Below are 20,124 nucleotides of genomic sequence, written 5' to 3'. Positions count from 1 at the left end.
CCAGGAAGGGAGTCAGGGGACAGTAAGAGTGAGTCCTAAGATGGAAAAAGAAGTTGGCTCAGCAACGTGCTGCCCCACCTCTGTGGAACCCTCTGTTCTGATCACGACTTTCCTGTCACAACCGCCAGAATATTTGAGACAAAACACACCTACATCCTACATGCCTATGCCTGGTCCTCCACACCCATGCACGCAGTGTTGTGCTTGTCCAAACTGCAGGTCTCCTGTGGATGCCATAAGTTAATTTGCACAATGAAACTTTCCCCAAAACAGGCTTGTGGAGCACCAACAAAATGTTGTAATTAGGGACATTCTTCTTCCTCTGAAGTGATCACAATGGATTTTGGTTTGGAAATGATGACCTATTTTCAAGTTGTGACTTGTGACCACACTTCCTAATCTACTCAGTAGTCAAGCAACAAACCCCAGATCTCACATGAGGCTCCAGAGAGCTGCCTTAGAAATTATCCTCAAGAGATGAGTGAGACATTGAAGAATTTAATCATACCGTAGGATTATTTTGTCATATTGTCTGCCTTCACTGAATTTTTCTTTCAAACAGTCACAGAAATGTTTCATGAACCAATTTATAAACTCAGTCACAGCTGTTATTATAAAAAGTTATGTTGGAAACACCTAATTAAAGGTTCTGCCATGCTCCATGGTCAAGGGAGATAAATGCTATATTTTTATTTGCTCATTTTTGCCAATAGTCCATGATATTTGAGATAGGGTGTGTAATAACCTGTAACTTTAACTGATCCAGAAGAATATATGGCACATCTTAATCCTCTTTTGGGCCTTCAGTTTAAATAGTGTAGAAAAAAGAAGTTTTAAAAGGATTAAATTTTTATTGCATATATAAATGGGATACAGCAATGGAACATTGCATATTATTATGACATATATTATTTTGAGTAAGAAAAAAGAAACACCAAATGATCATGTGGAAGGAGGAGACATGAGTTAACCTAGCTAGCCACTGGATGGCACAATTGCTTTATTTAACTGTTGCAAAACTGGGTTGTTTTTCCTTCAGATTTAATTGAATAAACAAATCAACCCAGATGCAAGGGAGTTATTTACAGTGTAATAAACCAAACTGGAAAACCATCATACCCTAAGTAGGAAGTACAAATTATTACTGTGCAATTTAAGATGTTCTGTTAACACCACTACTTTAATAGATCAACCAAAACAACTAGATGAGCAATTTTCCCAATACTGGGCTTTGCATTGTGTGCTGTTTATGCAGCTCCAGTGTCATCAACTTTGTGGATAAAAGAAAAAAAAAAGTAAATTGGCTGAAAATGTAAAGTATAAAGGTTTATCAAATAAAATTTGGCTTCCTGATCAAAAACTTATTGATTTAAAAATAAACTATAATTAATAGGCATAAATACTGAAGTTTTGGAAGTGTCCCTAATTTCCCCATTGATCCTTTTGGACCCTCAAAAAGAGGTTATTCTATTTCAAGGCCTGTTTCATGGCGTCAAGTGTACTGAAATTGCTTGATGCTTTTTCTTGCTGACATTCTTTGGATCCACACCTTTTTTTCTCCCTGGAGGAAAAGTGAGAAGATGTCAATAGTTCATAACATGGAAGTCTATGACATATGAATTTTACCTCCTGTGGGATATGTTCCTGTTTACCCAAATAGTATTTCAAGAAAAAACCAATCACGTAAGACTGATATTCAGCCTTAGAAGTACAGTAATAATACACAGCAACAGCAGAAGCAGCAGCAGTGTCCTTTTGATAGACATTACTGGCAGCCTATTGCTCTTATGGGACCTCTCCTTCCCAATTCCATCTTAAGCAGTGATTTTGGCTGGTTTCTCATGAGGAAATATAAACACAGCAAGAAAGAACTGCAAAGTGGGTGGGCACCATTGTTTGCCCAAATCAACCACAGGAAAAAAGCTTAAGAACTGCTGATTTAACTCTTGTGGTTTCCTAAAAAACAATAATAAAAAATAAAAGCAGGAGAAAGAGAGATTTGCACCATCACTTAATTTTCAATTGGCCACTTGCCATGCATAACTCATGAAAGAGGAAATCAGCCTACAATTCTTAAATATAGAAATTTCTCCCATGTTGGTGTTTGGATAAAATGACACCTGGGGACACAAGACAGGGGAACAACTGTGTTCCTCTACCCTTTCCAAAGCTTGGCTGTTGCTGGCCTGTTGGCACACCAACCTGCCAATGGGCATATGCGTTATTTCCACCCTTTGTCTGCCAACCAAATAAATGGGGACATGAAGGAGTGTGCTGGGGTTATCAGGGAGAGATGCAGAGACTTCTGGTAGATGGAGAGCAACCAGATTTCATTATATGTACAACATATGCTTTTTAAACTTGTTTTAAAGTCTGAAAAGCACAGTCAGATACCTAGTTTCAGACACACATCAAAAAAAGAGAAAATAAATAAGTAATGTTACCCTTGAAGGCTGTCAAAGCACAAAGCCACAGTGGAAAAGCTGAGACTAGCTCCAAGGGTTTGCATGTGGAAACCATGGCATGTGGCCAGTCCCAAATCCCAGGGACGCCTCTCTTGCAGCAAAGCAAATTCTTTAATAGGCATAATTCAAAACCAGAAGAATAAACAGTATTTGTATGAATAGCTGACCAGTTCATCTATGGAGGAGGGATCCCCTTGAAGGGGGAAAGGAGTAGTACTCCTGAGACCTAAAACCACTGGATGAAACTGAAAAAAGCATGTACTTAATATTACCAAACACTCCTACACAAACCCAAAGCATGATCATAGAGGAAGAACTCATTTTTCTGTAAGGAGAAGTCCTGGCACACCACCAGTCTGTAGCACACAAGTCAGCTCTCCTACAGAAGGCATATGACTTAGGGATCCTAATTCTTTTGCTTCAAACTGTTTGAAATGAGGAAAAGAAGGGGCAAAAAAGAGTGTGTTACATTAACAGAGGCTGCTGCACTGGGGAGAGGGCCTGTGAGAATAAGGGCCCTGTTTACAGGGCCCAAATCATGAATTGAGGTGGGATTTCCCCATGGGGCTCCTCCTGAGCTGGCCCCTGCTGGCTACAGCCCCACAGCTCTGTTGTACTGCTCTCATCCTTCTCCTGTTTTATAAATCAGATGCTGGAAAAAGTGTTGAGGAAAGCATGACAGGTCAGGGAGGTCCAGTTGTGGTGCTTTGGGCTGGGTGGGCCTGAGGGGCTTCTTTCAGGTGGCCATGTTCCGTTTGGGTGACCTGGAGAACACATCTTTGGAGCAAAATCTGACATTAGAGACACAAACGTACCAGTACTCATGAACCTTCTATGGATGCCATACTTATATCCCACAAAGCTATCATGTGTTCAAGCCTTCACATGACAGATTTACACACCATGAAAAATATTAATTATCCCAAATATATTGCCCAGAACTTCTGTTTTGTAACATATTCAGTTCTCAGTCCATAGTCACACTTCTTAGGCAGCAGTATGAGACCTGTGGGGGCACTCCTTTTAGTGGACTCATGTGAAAATTACATTCAACTGTTGCTTTTTCAACACATAAATTGCTTTTCCAATGCATAACTCTGACAGTTAAAGAACAACAAACTACTCAAATATTAAAAACAGAGTCATCTCAGAATCAGTCTAACGTTACTCTAAATGCCATTTATAAAACTGGAGTTGTGCCATAATGAATCAGATCTCAATGCTATGTGCTGTAAAATGATGGTTGCAACCAAATATAAGTTTTATTTCACACAAAAGGATCTCTTGCTATTTGCAGGTTGCAACATCAGTAAAGTTCTATGTTCCCTTGATGATTGCTTTAATTTCTTTTATAAGAAACAAGCACTGAATGTACAGAATGGAAGATTTTTATTCACAAAACTCTTATTTCAGTGATACCAAAAAAAATGCTGATTTTGCCTGAGGATTCAGTAGGTCCAAATAACTCCATGTATTAAGTCTGTACAAAGTGGGCTTAAGGCAATATCATCCCACCTCCACGTGGGAGATCTTCTGGGATCTTAAATTTCCCCATATGCATTAAAAGAAGGACTGCAACAATGTGGTTTGTTATCACCATGACCTGCTGACAAAGATGCGTGCCATTGGTCACCTCTTAGTCGTGCCCTTGCAGACTCTGCCCAAGGAATCATATATTGACCCATTACCCAGAGTACTTGCAAAGAGGCCAAACGAGCAGCAGTTTTAGGTTGAGCTTGGTGACTGTGTTGTTTCGTGTCAGCTCTTGGAGACAGTCATGTCTGGACGAGATGACACCAGCTTTGCTGTCACTATTCCACTGAAGACAGAAATGGTTGGACAGTAAGTTACTGAGAGTAAATTTTAACTTAGGGTTTGTAAACACATCTCAGGATCTTCTGTGCTGAAAATGTTGCAGTTGTGAACAAGATGTTCTACTGTAGCCCAACTTCTGCGCTGCCAAGCAGATGCAGTTGCTTGTTGGGCATGAGGGAAGTGCTGAGATGCCAGACAGTGGGATACAGCATCTCTCCCCACTCCTCCACACTTGCCAGTGTGCCTTGTGAGGGACCATCTGAGTAAAGCACACGGGTAATCTCATGCCCTCCTCTCTTGGGTCTCTGCCCCTGCCCCCAAAGGCAAGTTTGCTAATTTCACACCCACTGCAAACACTGTAGCAGAGGGACAAGGTCAGGACTAGTTCAGAGCAGCTATAAGGTTCAACTTTCAAGTTTTTATAGTCATATGTGGATAATTCTGCATAATCACTTATGCATTTCTAGAAAAAGGGCATAGATGGCAGCTGTGTCTATTATATAATATTTCATCTTGCTAGCTCTATGGATGCAGTCTGTACCTGACCTTGGATGCTGCCATTGGAACAGATATTGTGGACATGTGAGGCTTTCCTTGAAATTTTGTGGACATGGATGATGTTACCCTGATGTAATGGACAAACTTCAGCTTAATGTGGGATAGGGAAGACTGTGAGAAGGAACATTTTCCATAGGAAATATGAGAATGGACTATACAAGGAACATTTGGCACTTCTCTGATATGTCATATATATTCCACAAGCTTTTCAAACTCAACTCATGAGTGGGAAGGGAGAATGAATTGCAGAACAATTGCATAATATTTGGTCTAATATGACACTTTAGCCTGAAGCAGTCTTGTGAATTTGTATTTCAGATTACCCATGGTCTTTCTCAAGAAATCTAATTAAACTTCAAAGATGTTCCCACTAAATTGAGCCCTATAACTTCAGCAACAGGAATGACATCAGAACCTTTGGAAAGGAAAAAGATGAATATTGCAAGAAAAAAAAAAGTAGGAAAAAATGCTTTTAGAAGGCTACTGATCATGGGCCAAGCCATACCCTCAGCTATGTGCATGCTATTCCCACTGAAGCTAAAGGGATTTGTATATGCCTTGGAGAAGAGTATGGTTCTATGCTTCAGATGGCAAAAACCTTCCATGGACAGATAAGGAATACACATTCAAAGTCAATGTGTGCTATAAATGTCACTGAATTGAGTTTATTTATATAGGTATTTCTTCAATGAAGAGAATCGGTCTGCTTTGTAAAGGAGTGTGATGATTGCAGCTTTTCCTTCCTAGCAGATCCCTAGAAACTGTTGAGAGCTGTACCAATGACCACCTGCATACAGCAAGCCTCTTGAAGCAAATGTAGGTAACACAGAGGGGAACAATGATGTGTGCTTAGGAGCTAACCAGGCTCCACATATCTCACAGACTCACAGACCTATCCAGATTGGAATGGACCTTGAGAGGTCTCTAGTCCAACCTCTTGTTCAAAGGAGAGCAATGCTGCGTTGGAAAAGTTTGCTCAAGACATTGTCCGGCTGGATTTAAAAAACACTGAAGAACAGAGACCTCACAGCTTCTCTGAGCAACCTCTTAGAATGCTTAATTACTCTCAGAATGAACATTCTTCTGAAAACCCAGTCTCAAACTCCAGTTCCAGCCTATGTCCATTATCTTACTACAAATCTTGGTGAAGAGACAGATTCCATTGTCTTGATCACCTAACAGTTGCCCATAGGCACTGGCAGGCTGCTCCTTGGTGCCCTGGAGCCACCTCTTACTGAGGGTGAACAAGCCCATATCCCTTGCTCTCTTCTCACTGCGCAAGTGCTGCAACCCTGACCATCTCAGAACCTCTTTGCTGCATTTGCTCAATGTCCTCAATGGCTTTCTTGTACTGAGACCCAAAAGTGGATGCAATATCTAGGTGTGGTACAAACCGAGTGCTAAGTAAAATGGGGACAAAGAAGCAGAGATTCATACTCTGGAAAATGTCTTAACAGATTTCAGTCATGATGACTCTTACGTTCAGATTTATCCCAGTAGTCTTTTCTTATTTTTAATTTTCCACTTCTTGTGATTCAACAAATGTAGGAGTGCATTTGGGACTGTGCTGTGCCAAAAATTGGAGGAATCTCTGCCAAAATTTCGAAGTTCAAAACTTTTGTCTTTGAGCAAAACGTAGGACTGAAATAGTGATTTACCATCCCCTCAAGAGACAATTTTTAAGATGACAGTCACCACAGTAGAGGACATGATAATCCTTGTTTTAACTTTTTTCATATACCTTCTTGTTTCTCTCTCATTTTCACTGTTGTCTAAGAAGCAATACTTTCCATTGCCATAGTGGTATCTAATGAAGAATTCAGCTTACAATTCATAGTTTTATCTAATTAAAAATTCAGCTTATAATTCAAGGAGATTTGCTTACCAATTGATCTGGTTTTCAGATGCTATCATCTATAGCAGGACTGTTTAGGGCCCATATATAACCTTTTCATTTTCTATGTGTCTTGCACAGGACTCTAAGAATAACACCATGTGCTTGAGAGCATTTTCCAAACTCTTCTTGAAATCAGACAGCCTTGGTGCTGTGACCACTTCCCTGGAGCCCGTTCCAGTGCCCAACCACCCTCTGGGTGAAGAACCTTTTCCTGATATCCAACCTAATCCTCCCTGACACAAATTCAGGACATTTCCTCGAGTCCTGTCACTGATCACCACAGAGAAGAGACCAGTGCCTGCCCCTCTTCCCTTCATGAAGCTGTAGCTGCAAAGAGGTTTCCCCTCAATGTCCTCCAGGCTGAAAAGACCAAATGACCTCAACTGCTCCTCTTATGGCTTCTCCTCCAGAACCTTCATCATCTTTGTGGCCCTCCTTTGGGCACTCTAACAGCTTCACGCCCTTATTAGATTGTGGTGCCCAAAACCGCACACAGGACTCGAGGTGAGGTGTCCCCAGCTCAGAGCAGAGCAGGACAATCCCCTCCCTTGCCAAGTTGGTGATGCTGTGCCTGATGTATTCCAGGACGTGTGTGGCCCTCCTGGCAGCCAGGGCACTACGGGAGGTTAATGAAAAAGGAGCAGTTGGCAACAGATACTTCTTCAGGAACAGATGTTGAAGCTGTCCAAAAAGGCAAAAAGAAGGAAGAACACTAGAAGCACCTTTCCTGCAAGGAGAGAGGGAAAGTCACGTAAGTGTTGCCTCTGTGGAAAAAACAGCATAGGTATGTATGGATGTCAGAGTCAGATAGCTGGCCCAGAGGGAAGTGGGCTAATGGAGACATTCATTGAGGACACACTGCAGTTGATGAATATTTTGTCTTAAGAAAACCTGTTTACTTCTGCTGGCAGAAGTAGGCTGGCATGTGAGATCAGGAATGTCATACTGACAAGTGAAAGGAAGTATGACTCCAGTAATAGGTTTCTCTTAACTGGATTGTATGTGCTCTCTCTTAATGCAAATGCCCTTCTGGAACTAGGATGTCCAGCAGGAAGGGAAGAGGAGCAAAACGCTCTGATAAAGCACATGGTTCAGACATATAGGCAAACAAACAATTTGCCTACAAAGTGCAAGGCTGGCTAACCTTAGAGGTAGTGGGTTGCAGTGGGTAGAATTTAGGTAACCATCAATCATGTATAGAAGAGAGAAGGTAGGAAATTCTGGAGGAAAAGATTTTCATGATTTTCATGGAAAAAAAAATCTGGAGACCAGGACTTTAGTAAGAACTTTCTGTGAAGCCTTTACTACAGCCTGTGCAGAACTGAAGACAGAAGTAGAAAGGCAGAGCTGTAATACTGGAGGGGGTATCTGGCAAGATTTCTGCTTCATGAGGAATGATGCTATGCACTGAAAAAACAGAATTATGAATGAGAGACAAAAAGAGAGAGGGGGGGAGAGAGACAGAGATCCTTCTTGAGCCAAAAGGGAGCTGAACTTCTAGCACTTGTATGCAAGAGAGATGTGAGGAATCATCTTTCTTTCATTCCATGGTTTCAGAGCTAAACAGGAAAGTATGCTATAATTCAGTATAACACCTCTGTTAAGGAGAAAGACATGAAAATGTTAGAAAGCATTATAAAATGAAAAGGAAGAAACATCAGTATGTCCCTGGTAAAGAGGTGGGTTGTGTACATTCTGAATTTTGAAAACAACTCTACTCCTTCATCCATAAAGAAGGAGATGAGAATGTCAGTGATAGGAGAGGATCTGAAAAGTGCTGCAAAGATGATCAAGGATAAGGACAGGCTTTGGTATAAATGACTCTGTCTGTTTGGACTTCACAGTCTGGGAAAGGTGACCTGGCAACACATGACAAGTTTTCCAGAGAAGAGCTGCTGGGGTTCAATGTCCCCTCTATTTGCTTGGGGGCATAGTTCCTGCATTCCAAATGCTGCATTCAAAACCAGAGGAAGCTCTTCTTCATGCAGCAGTTCCAGACTTGGTGGCTGACTCTTTTTTCTTTTAATTTTTTTTTTTTTAAGTAAGCTCAATGGCACATACCTGAAAGTGAAGGTTACTGATTTACCAAAGGAATTATATGTAGGAAAGGCTGAAAAATTACTTGAGGCTAGGGGACCTCATGAAAGTAATACACAGTTGGAGTGTGCTTATGCTTCCCATGGCAGCTTGCCTCCACTGCTGGAGACAGATACACCATGCTAGAGGGACTCCAGGTTTGAAAAAACCTGGCTATGCTCATGTACTGATATAAAAGTGAGTACTGATATAAAAAGTAAGGACTCTTGTTGGAACACAGTTCTGGTGCTGTGGGAGCACTTGGCACTTCCATATCGCTAAGGTAAGGAGGGCAGAGCATCATTCCTCTTCCTTGTGAATACTGTAAATTAATCTTATTTCGATGACCTCTAGGGAGGCACCTGGGGGAAATAAAGTATCTAAAATATCATTCCAAGGGGGATCTCAAAAATACTCAAACAAAAGAGAGTTCTTCAGAAAAGTCCCTCACATCATAACCCTTAGAATTAGCAAAATTTCAGGTATGTTATACTGCTGACTTCAGGGCAGCTGTGTATAAATTGACTACACATTTTATATCCAATAAAACTTCAATAGCCCAGGTGCTGTAATCATATAAAACTTACAATACTGTCCTCTTTGCCAAAGCTTGCTGAAGAATAGCAAATCCCTTATTTCATTAGTTCAAAGGACAATTGCAGACTTTGCTGGCAAGCACTTGCATTGACCTAAGGAAGAAGGAGGAACCAAGCACTGACCAAGTGAGGGAGTAAAATTTGGCAAGGTAAAAACACTTGAATTCCATAGGAATAAGGGCACCAAATGTATCAAATCACTTAAATAATAGCATTTAGACTGGGTAATACAGTTTAATTTGAGATATTTCAAGTGACAGAAATTTGTTAATTTTCCTTCTCCACATAAATAAAAAAAAATGAAAAAAGGGAAAAACAAAGTAATTAAGTACAATACCACACTTGACAAAAAGTCAGCTAATTAGACAAGCAAAGTTCTTGGTTAGCACAGGAAATAACAGTAAATTATGCATTACATTATTTTCAGATAGTTTAAGTCCAAACTACCTTTTTTTTTTGGTGGATAAAAAGGGGAAAAATAGAAAACGTAAGAATATTCCACAATATTTGCTAGCAGAAATTCTTGGTGATCCAAGAGGGAACATCATCTAAGACAATAAATAAAGCCTTTTATGTTTTGGATCACCAAACAAGTTCTGTGAAAGATGGTGTTTTTTTAAAAGAAAGAATATAACATATTACATTAACATTCCTAAACTGCTGCATATCTGATATCAAAGGTGATCTTATGGATTTGATATTTAAAGCTGCTCAGCATGTTCACTTCTAACAGAGTCTTCAACTGAACCACAAGGGCCCAGCAATTTCACAGAAGTGAACCTTGGACAAAACTGTTGAAACCAGAGTTTGTTTGGTTTTGGGTCTGGAAATTAATCTACTTGGTTTTCATTTTAGACTGCATGAAACACTTCTAGTCTGTCACAAAATAATAAATCTTCCTTCTGAGAATGACACTTTTTGGATTTGCAAAATGATCTGACACATTATCTTTTCTTTCTTTGGGCCAAATGATTCTTTCTTTTTTAAAAAAATCAAAGGCATGAGGAAAAAAATTCTGCTTTCAAAGGCGTGAGATAAAAACTGGCTAAAGAATCATTAATTTATTATTTTTGACATCCTGATTAGGACCTATTTGTGAACCAAAAATCCCAGGGTCAGGTGCTGTGTCTGTCTTCTAGGTTTTAGGTTTAATGTGCTAGGCAGCAGCCAAAAAGGATAAAAGCAAAAAGAAGAAATAAAGACAGCAGGGAATACTTCAAGTCACAGTTTCCACACGATAGCAGCTAGCCATTAACAGAAACAGGAATTTTAAAAGGAAGATCCTGCTATGCATATGAAATTAGGGGAGGAATCCCATTTTAAGCATATACAAAAAAGGTGAGTGAGACTGTGCCTGCATATAGACTGACAGGCTGGTTAGCAACCAGAGATGGACTTCTTGATGCTGAGGAAAAGCTAATTTGGATGGAATATGCAGACAGACACACACATAAACATACATAAACACACACACACAAAGTTATACAGAAAGAAGTACTTTCAAATGAAAAAAATTTGTTATCAGAATGGGGATATTAGAGGAGAAATATGTCTCTGGGCTTTGTATGGTGCAAACACCTTGCAGAAGATGTGATTTAAAGCTTACAGCAGGAGAATTCCTGTGGGTATCTGTGGGCTGGCTAGTACAGCAAGAAATAGCCCCAGCTTCTTAACTCTGGAAAGGAGCAGGGGAATGGTACTGCCCCTGACCAAGTTGAGAGATGCTCTCTCTTTAGCTTAGCACCACAGACTTTAACTTGTTCTTTTCTGCCCAAAAGTAAAAGCTTTCCTCATCAGCTGTTTCCTGATGAAGTCCTCTGACCCTGGGTCTGCAATTTTCAAAGAAGACACAGGTAGAGCTCCATTTAGATGTAGAGAGATACACAAGAAGAGGAGAAAAGAAGCTGGAAAAGACAGGAAGCATTTATTTTAGCTGTTGTGGTTTTTTTCCCCACAAGAACCTGGGTGCAGCTGCAAAATGATTCAAGGAAAGAAGCCAACCATAAACACTCCTGAAGACAAGGACAATCTAAAGAACACCATGATTAAGTTGTGTAAGTCTTTGAAATTCCTGCTTTGTCTAGAGCAGAGTAAAGCAAAAGTGTGTCCGAAAATTTTATGAAAAACCCATCCAGTGTCGTGTCCCCAGTCTCCTCAGCAGGCCACACACCTTACAGCCTCAGTGATGCTTTCAGAATGCTTGTGGTAAGGCTATGGTCAAAGCCCAAAAACTCAGAAAGGGGTTTGTGAGTAGCTTCTCCTGTGAGTAACTTTGAGAGCAGAGGAACACCACTCAGAGACAGGTCCTGGACTCTCCAGATTGCTCAGACATAAACAAGAGGCTTAGGATGAGGCTTAGAGCCCCAAAAGGGGGACTTGGCAAGCTGCAGAACTGAAAGAAATACATCACAAGTACTGATTTGAATAAGCCTATGTGACATAACTTGGCATTATTATGCTTTTGTGGCTAATAATATAGTTTTATCTGCTTGCATACACATCATCTTTATTAAACAGTAACTGTCCTTCATGAATCATGAAGTTCAAGGCCAAGAAAATATCAGAGACCATGCTATGCTCTGTGCTGAGGAGATAGAATGGTTTACAAAAAAATAAGGAAAATTCTGCTTTCTGCCATCCACCACAGTCCCTGGAATGAGGAACCAGATGATAATGTTGGGGCCTCTTGAGTACAAATAAATCAGACTGGTAGCCCACTTTATATGAATTCTGTACAGTCCAATACAACTTGGACCACTCCAAGACTCCCAAGCAGAATATGAGCAGCCAGAAGAACCGACAGCACTTGTGTTCTAATCACAGCTTCAGACCACTTGAGTTACTGTAAAACTAGATTTTTATTTACTTTATACGATACATTAAACTGCTTGCTTTTAAACCCAGGGTAGCAGGAATGCATTTCCAAGGTTCTTGTCTTTGTTGCAGAACCTGAAAGCAAAAGAAATCACCCACTTGTCAGATTAACTCCTTACTAGTCAAAATCAGTCTGTTAACAAAGTTTTTATTCTTAATTCTAATCATCATCTTTTGATTGTCATCAGGCATATTCAGATACTCACTCAAACCATCTCTCCTAATGCCATTTTCTCTGAATATTGGATCAATTCTGTAGCTACCACAAAAGGAATCATGCAGGCAGAGAAATTCTGTAATAGAATACACCTACATGACTGGTGTCAAAAAAGTGGCTGTAATCAGGATCTCTTTCCTCCTCCAGCTTTAGAGGCTGCAATTTAGGTTTCTTTTCTCTTTGGAGAGTCTGGGCAGCAAGCCTTTTCCTTGGCAATGGCATCTGCAAGAAAATAGCACTTGCGTTAGGTTAGAGACACATTTAGGTCCTGTTGTACTCTTGCTGACAACGGTGTATATGTGGGTAAAAACTGGCTAAATACAATGCCAGTGTCACAAACCCTGTCATGACCTGGATATTTAAAGGTATATAGGTATGAATTAGTTACTGGATTACAGAACATAGGAAAGAAGAGAGGAAGAAAGATTTTATACAGAGCACTTACCATCATTTCATAACATACAGGATATGCCAACACTGCTTGGTGCCAGGATCACTGGCTATGGGAGACTTAAGTGTTGACAAAACCTCAGCTTCAAGCTACTCCCAAATAGCAAAATGGAGGCCTACAGCTCTGGCTCAAGTTATACACTTGAATTCTACATCTGAAATTCAGATCTAGGTTTATGTTTATTCTGAGTAATGATAACATGAATGTTTTCCCAATAAAGAGCTTTCAAGGAAAATATGTATTTCTGTTTATAGGACTCGCTGCTCCTGCTTGCTCTGGGTGTCAGTAAAGGTTGATTACGGCATCTGTGAAAGGAAATTTCTCAGATATAGTCTCACCATGCATATATTAAGATGATGTTCCTTGCTTTGATAAAAGAAGCAAAAAAGATTTACAGATTTTCCCTGTGATAATTTTTTTTTTCTTACAGTTTTGACTTTTTCTTAGTGTTTCTCTTTTATTGGACACTAAGCTACATGATTGAGAACACATCAGTTGTCACTTGATTCCCTCTCACTCCTAAAGCAAAAACTGGATCATGTTAGCAGCATGGATGGGCAGTTTTATTAGTGATGTCTGGCAAGTGTTTTAGTGCCACAGATATCTCTTACTGAGGCATCGTGGCAAATTTTAAATGCCCTTATTCAAGGCATATCTAAATCCTTTTCAAGAACAATTTCATGCCGCTGTGCAAGGCAAATGCTGTGACTGATTCTGCACAAGGAGAGAATGACAGAACCTTCCCCACCACTGACATGTTTTTACCAGCACCCATGAAGTGACCCAAGTGTGCAGTGAGTGGCATAGATGAGGCATCTGCAGAGATTTACCCATTTCCAGAAATCTAGCTCCTCTACCACCCAACAGAGCAAGGGAAAAGAGAGGCTATCACAACCATGTCTCAATCTAGAGATTGTATTTACACAGCAAGTATCTTCTTGTCTTCTACAAAATACTAGCACCTCCTGGTGCTTTCAGATTTAGATGGGTTGGGCAAGGTAAACCCTTGGTGGTGGGCAGCTGCACCTCCAAACTGATAAATAGTTTTTTGCTCCTTCCCATCTTCTCAAAATTCATCCTGAACGTGCATCTACTCATTTGCCTACATATGATAAAAAAAGTATTCTTTGTATTTTATCTCCTTGGACATGGTATTGTTCAATTTTAAAATAACCACAATCATATCTTCCCTTTGCAGATATCGGTACACTTCAGTAAATGTGCTTTATACTTTTAAAAGCAGGTGAACATCTCTTTCTTGTCACAGATATATTTAATATCAAAAATATGAAAAATCCATATGGATTAAATATTGATTTTATTTTTAGAGAGCAAGTACAATGATGTTGCATTAAAATAATGCTATGTCATACTTGTTACAGCTCTGATAGAAAAATAAACATCTCAATATGCTACAGTGTAACTCATTAATAAATATTACAATAAAAGTTAGTAGTCAACTGAAATTAATAAAACAGCTATAAAAGTATACTATTTTAAATAATAAAATATTCAATATATTTCCAGATGAACAAAAGTAGTGATTTAAAAGTATCATTCAAAATGTAAAATGAGCAGTAAAAAGTTATCAAATTTAAAACCTCTTCCCTTACTAACATTCTCTAGGCATAAAATCTAGACACACATTATTTATTTCTCTATATTTATTTTTTACAAAAGGTAGTATATGTTAAATAGAAAGTTTAAAACTGTAGTATTATTAATCGCTGTCACACAATTGCTAAGTAAGACACTTTAAAGTAGCATTATTTTTGAAGCAGTAGTAGGTAAGAGTGAAGATGTCAGCACAGTGAATTCATCCAACACTAATGCATCTGCAAAAGACTCATTTTTCAGCATCTCCCTTCAAAATATAACTGAAACAGCCCAAATACAACATAGGTATCAGGATGAAATGTTAGAATTTGGACAGAAGTAATGATTTTAACAAATGTCACATACTTTAATTTTTTTCAATAGGTATCTTTTTTTTAAGCATGTTCAGAAAAGGAAACAAAGAGAACATGAAATTCAGACCAGCAGAAAGCTTAAGAATCTAGAAATATAAGGTTTTTTCTTCCCCCCCAACCCCCCCCCAGACATGCCAACCATTCTGAGCTGCCTTGCTCTCAGTGAAACCCCACTGATCTGGCATGCTATAAAGATTCATTCCCGTTGGTTAACTTTAACCTTTTTCCCCCCTCTCCAAGAATTTCAGTCCTCTGTAAGAGCCAACAGATACCTGTGCATCAGAGCAGTCTCGAGATCAGAACTAAAAATTAGTGTTTTTCTTAGGTATTGCTTCATTTCTGCTTTCCCCTCTGTTGCAAAATGGTAGCCAGGACATTGTCACCAGGCGTCACTCGCAGTCCAGTTGGGACAGAGTAGGAGTCACCCAGCACTGACTCAGCACAAATGCCTCTGTGAGAAGTGCCCTTTACAGCCACTGCTCACATTCCTTAAGGCTGGCTGGTGGAGATCCAGGGGCTGGTGGGAAGTCAGCGGGCAGGTGCCCAAACGCTCCCCAGGAGCTTTAATGGAGGTCTGCAGCATCCACGTGTACAGGCTGTCCCTTGCTGGGTTGTGTGCAGGCATTTTTGATGAGTAAAGATGCAAAAAGCCTGCAGTCTTAGGGTTCAGACTGCACACAATGCAGCCCCAGTCTGGGGCCAAGTGCCTGCGATGTGAACCTAGGGCACCACCACTGCCAAGCCAGCCCACTGTGAAGAGGCTTCCTTCCCTGACAAAAGGCAAAGTGAGATCTCAGAGCACCATTTCTGCAGGGATGCTGTGGGGAGCCCCAGCACTGTCCCTCTTGAAGTCTCCACACAGGCAGCCATGCCCTTGCATGTTTCTGCCCTGGGCATCACCAGACTCTATGCCTAGTTTAGGACAGAGAGTTGCTTGAAGCTGTTTCACACATTCACTCCCATGGTTTGCAAAACATGCACACTAAGCAGGAAATAAATATTATATATGATCATACTGGGAAAATAATATTTTTCCATTGCAGTCAGAAGAATGCTTTACATAGCAGGTTTTCATGACATCATAGAGAGGAAAAAATAAATCCAGTTGTAAATAATAGCTAAAATGTAAACTATGCCCATACGAACATCCTTCCTTTTTAAGGTTCATTTTTAACCTTGCAAATGTAAGGGAATTTCAGCTGGGCACAATGAAAATTCCTTGCATACCATGTGCACGTTTTCTGGATGAAACAGCTATTTTCCCACACACTTCTGCAGCAATCTTATTAGTGTAGTCATGATTCTTGGAAAGAACTATTTCATAGCATTTTTTCATTTTATGGTACTCAAAAAAATCTGAAGTAAAATACATACTTTTTAATTACATAAACATGCAATTTCTGAAGTGTCAGGCAAATAACAGGTCAAAGGTTAAAAAATGAGGCTAGAATTTGAAAAGTATACATATGGATTTTAACAGTAACAAATATGCTGTGAAAAGTCATGCACATTCTTCATTTGTGGGACCAAATCTAAAAACAATTCCCCAAACTAATGATGAGATGCAGCAGTATCTGCTGGTATATTTTTGGATATAAGCATGCAGTAGAATTATTTGACTTCTTTCTAAATTTTTTTGAAGAAGCCCAGTATAAAAAGTGTTATTTGAGAACTTTGGAACACTCTATTCTGAGGTTAGTTATTTTTTTCCCTATTTTTATGAACATCTTTGACGCACAGTACATTGAAAACTAATATGAACTAATTTGTCTTTAATATCTCCCATATTAAGCACTATAGGAAGCACAGTCCTCCTGCAATCACTGAAGAAATTCCTTGTGAATTAAAGGCTGCTTTCTCATTTAAGGTCATGTGCTGAGGGAACACAGCTCCCTAAATAGTGAGGCTTTTGTTGAGCTATTCATCTCCTGCAGCAGCTCTTCTGAAAAACATGGTCAAAGGCAGAGGGAAACAAGTACCAAGCAAAGCCAGAGTTTCTCATGGATAGATTCCATCCCTAGAAACAAAGCCTCCTCCCAAGAATCCTGCTCTGTATAAGCTCCCCATGGGCCTTCTAAAAGCCTTGACCTGTCACATTAGCAGCAGCTTATTCTCTTTCACCAGCCTCTTCCACAATACAGAAAAACCATGAGGGAGATGCAAGAAAGCTTTTTTTCTTTTTTTTTTTCTTTTTTTTTTGTTTATATTTATTTTGTTTTATTTATATACATTTTTTTAATCTCAGGACAGCAAGCAGCTTACAGTGCAATTTGTCCTGTGAGCCTGCTCTTTTTGATCAGAGCATTTTAAACATTCAGGCAGGTGTCTGATAAGGAAATACTGGCCATGCCCCTTCACAGGCAGCAGTCCAATGCCAGGTGCTACAGAAGAAAAGCAGTAGCAGTGTGATGTGATATGTCTGGAAGATGGGTATTACTGCTCAAGTCTTTCTTCCACCAAGAACCCACTTCCATTATCCCTTACCCACAAAACTGAACTCCCTCTAACAGTGAAAAGTAATTTCTAATGAAAAAAAATATATTTATCAGTTCAATAAATTGTTTAGTACATGCTTTAAAGGCCATTATGGGGTGAAAATAGATTCTGAGGACTCTTTCTTTTAAAGGGTTTATCACACTGTTTAAAGAACTTAATTAACCTCTTTTTTATATACTTAGATATATTCCACTAAGCATTTTTAAAAATTAAGTTAAATAGCAACCAGAGATTGTTCCTCACTCACAAATTGCCATGAATTCTGACAAGGGTAACAGCAGGTCAACCTTTATCAATCTTTTATCTTTATCTCACCAAAACCAGTTGTTTGAAATCTTTTAATTTATACAGGAGGAGAATGGTCCTATACACTTTAAAAGAAAATGAGAGTTTAAGGTGTAATTCTTAGACTACAGAATTAATCTATAACTAAGGTTCTACAATTAAGCTAACACTAAAGACAGGGTCAGTGTAAAGAAACACTCTTTTTGTTAAATGAGATAATTTTACCCGTGTGGTAGAAAGCTCAGGACCGACTTTGGAGACTGCTTTAAAAACATTTAATAGTCCAATTTACACATTTAAAAAAAATCCCTAAGCTTTTATGACTAATGAAAGGCCCATTGTCTGTGTATTATTTTTCTCAATCCCACTTGATCTATTACCCAAGAAACTTAACACTCATAAAATACTCATCATTTTTCTACACCCTGCCTTCCTTTCAATCCTCACAGTGCTCAGGTTTCAGTGGGAGTTTACAGAAGAAATACAGAATAGGAAATACAAGTAATTTCTAAAGACTGCACATAAGGAAGTCCTGCTTTGTTTCTGTAACTCTTTTCTATGACAAATAGTGACGGTATTTAGTATTAGTAATAAATGTTAGTGAAATTATACACTGTCTTCTGAGATGATTTTTCTTTTTGCCAGCAAGGTTTTAGTGCATTAGAGGTTGATCAGATTTTCATAGGGTTTCAGCAGCATAGAGTTAGTAAATCAGACTGACACTTCCAACAAGCATATAACAATAACATGTGTTCTACCACTCTAGCTGGTTTCAGGGGTAAAAAAAAATATGCTTCTGCTTGACTTTTTAGCTCCCATTCTGCTCTCAGATAAGCTTAATTGGTCCCACCATGTTTGGAAGAGTTTTTCACATTTCTGAAGGCAGAATCTAATCCATATTTATGAAGTCAATTAATGTGTTTTGAGAAAAAGACTCTTATTTTCCTCACTTTCTTCTAGTTTGCAGGTTCTCTTCTCCATCAGACACTGGACATACTTCTCAATGCGCAAAAAACTGAAGTAGTTACAAAAATCTTAGAAAACCTAATCTCATCAACTAATTTACATAAAGAAAAAGAGCACATGTAAAATCAGACTTATGCCTGACATCATATAAAAAGATCCAAGTCCTTATTTGGCAAAACACTGACATGTAGCTAGCAAACCAAACACAGCTCTGGTGTAATTTATCTATTTGCAATGGATTTGATGCTGTTGACTCTAAAGGCGTAGTCTGCTGGCAGTGATCATCATGTAGACTATGCTGTTGGGTAAAGGAAGTTATTTTCTGTAGCCACTCAGCTTCCAAACACCTTAAGTTTTGTATAAAATTGGGGCATTATATTTAAACAAGTAAAAAAGCTTAAAATTTCTCTTAATCAGATATAAATTATCCTTAAATGACATCATCCATACAAAAAACTCTATAAATATATAATTTATCTGTGTGTGCATGCATATATGTATGTATACACACACAACATACACCTATACCAGGAACTAAACACTCAATCCCATCATTTTTATGAGGAAAAGATAAGAGGAATAAGCAGACAAATTAGTGGAATCTGTCAACTGAGACAACTATAAAAGTACCATTTACTCTATTAAAGAGCATTTTAATAGTTTCATCTATTGCTATAATATACAGCAATGTTAATACTCTAGTCACAGCTTTTGTCCATTCCCACAGAGCACATCAGTACTAGCTACATGTAGAGTGAGATCAGTGCTTTGTCAGACCAGTTTGTATCTACATTCTAGGCCATAACTAAATAAATTAGAATATGCTAAAGTGCTACATCAACACTAATGTTTCTGAACAGTAGTAACGCACATTTCTCTTTCAAAAAAATTTAAAAAAATACAGCAGCTATAGTTCCAAACATAATCACGTAATGTGAATATGTTCACATGTCACTTTGTTACAGTATTCAACAAAATGCACAACACAAAACCATATGGCAACAGTCAAGACTCCCACAGAGTACAAAAGGTAATTTCTTAAAAGTCGAGCATGATGGAAATAGACATTTGCAGTCTTCAGAATTCACACTTGAAAGTTTCGTTTAATTGCAACTTGCTGATGTCGATATTTATTTCCTCTGGTTTGTCACGTCTGTATGTTACTGTTCTTGTACAAACTGTAGGCAAAAACATCTTATCCTTGAAGGAGAAGATACAATTTTTATCAGCAATTAGCTAACTTTTATATGCAAGAAAAAGATTACTGAAGATGATGGCTCTGAAATCAATTACCTTCTTTGCCGTAGATACTCTGTAATCAGATGAAGATTTAACTTTATTGCTACTCCCCTGCAGAATTATCTGCCTGATGATAAGGACAACAAGCAACCCGATCAGAAAGGTAACTATAAAGATTATGGAAAAGACTCTAAAGTAGTTTTGTCCAGAGAAACAATC

General features: G+C 38.9%; 1 protein-coding gene across 6 annotated transcripts in view; it reads right to left on the bottom strand.

Moving 5' to 3' along the window:
- Positions 1 to 891: 891 nt before the first annotated feature.
- The window catches only part of ITGB8 (integrin subunit beta 8), a 60,528-nt gene continuing 41,295 nt past the window's right edge, over positions 892 to 20,124 (bottom strand). Inside the window, exons 13-15 of one of the 6 annotated variants that reach the window (XM_077175802.1) lie at positions 19,960 to 20,123; positions 12,595 to 12,720; positions 892 to 1,561 (exon numbers count right to left, since the gene is read on the bottom strand). In XM_077175802.1, the coding sequence (XP_077031917.1) occupies positions 1,493 to 1,561; positions 12,595 to 12,720; positions 19,960 to 20,123 (359 nt within the window). In that variant the 3' untranslated portion in view covers positions 892 to 1,492. Of the gene's footprint in view, positions 1,562 to 12,246; positions 12,357 to 12,487; positions 12,721 to 14,250; positions 19,867 to 19,959; position 20,124 lie in introns of those variants that run through there. The other 5 variants (XR_013181444.1, XM_054643602.2, XR_013181447.1 and 2 more) reach the window with 5 other exon arrangements.

This window comes from Agelaius phoeniceus, chromosome 1, assembly GCF_051311805.1.
Source record: "Agelaius phoeniceus isolate bAgePho1 chromosome 1, bAgePho1.hap1, whole genome shotgun sequence".
NCBI lineage: Eukaryota > Metazoa > Chordata > Aves > Passeriformes > Icteridae > Agelaius > Agelaius phoeniceus.
Note: the sequence above shows the minus strand (reverse complement) of the source record. Positions and strands in the feature narration are given on the sequence as shown.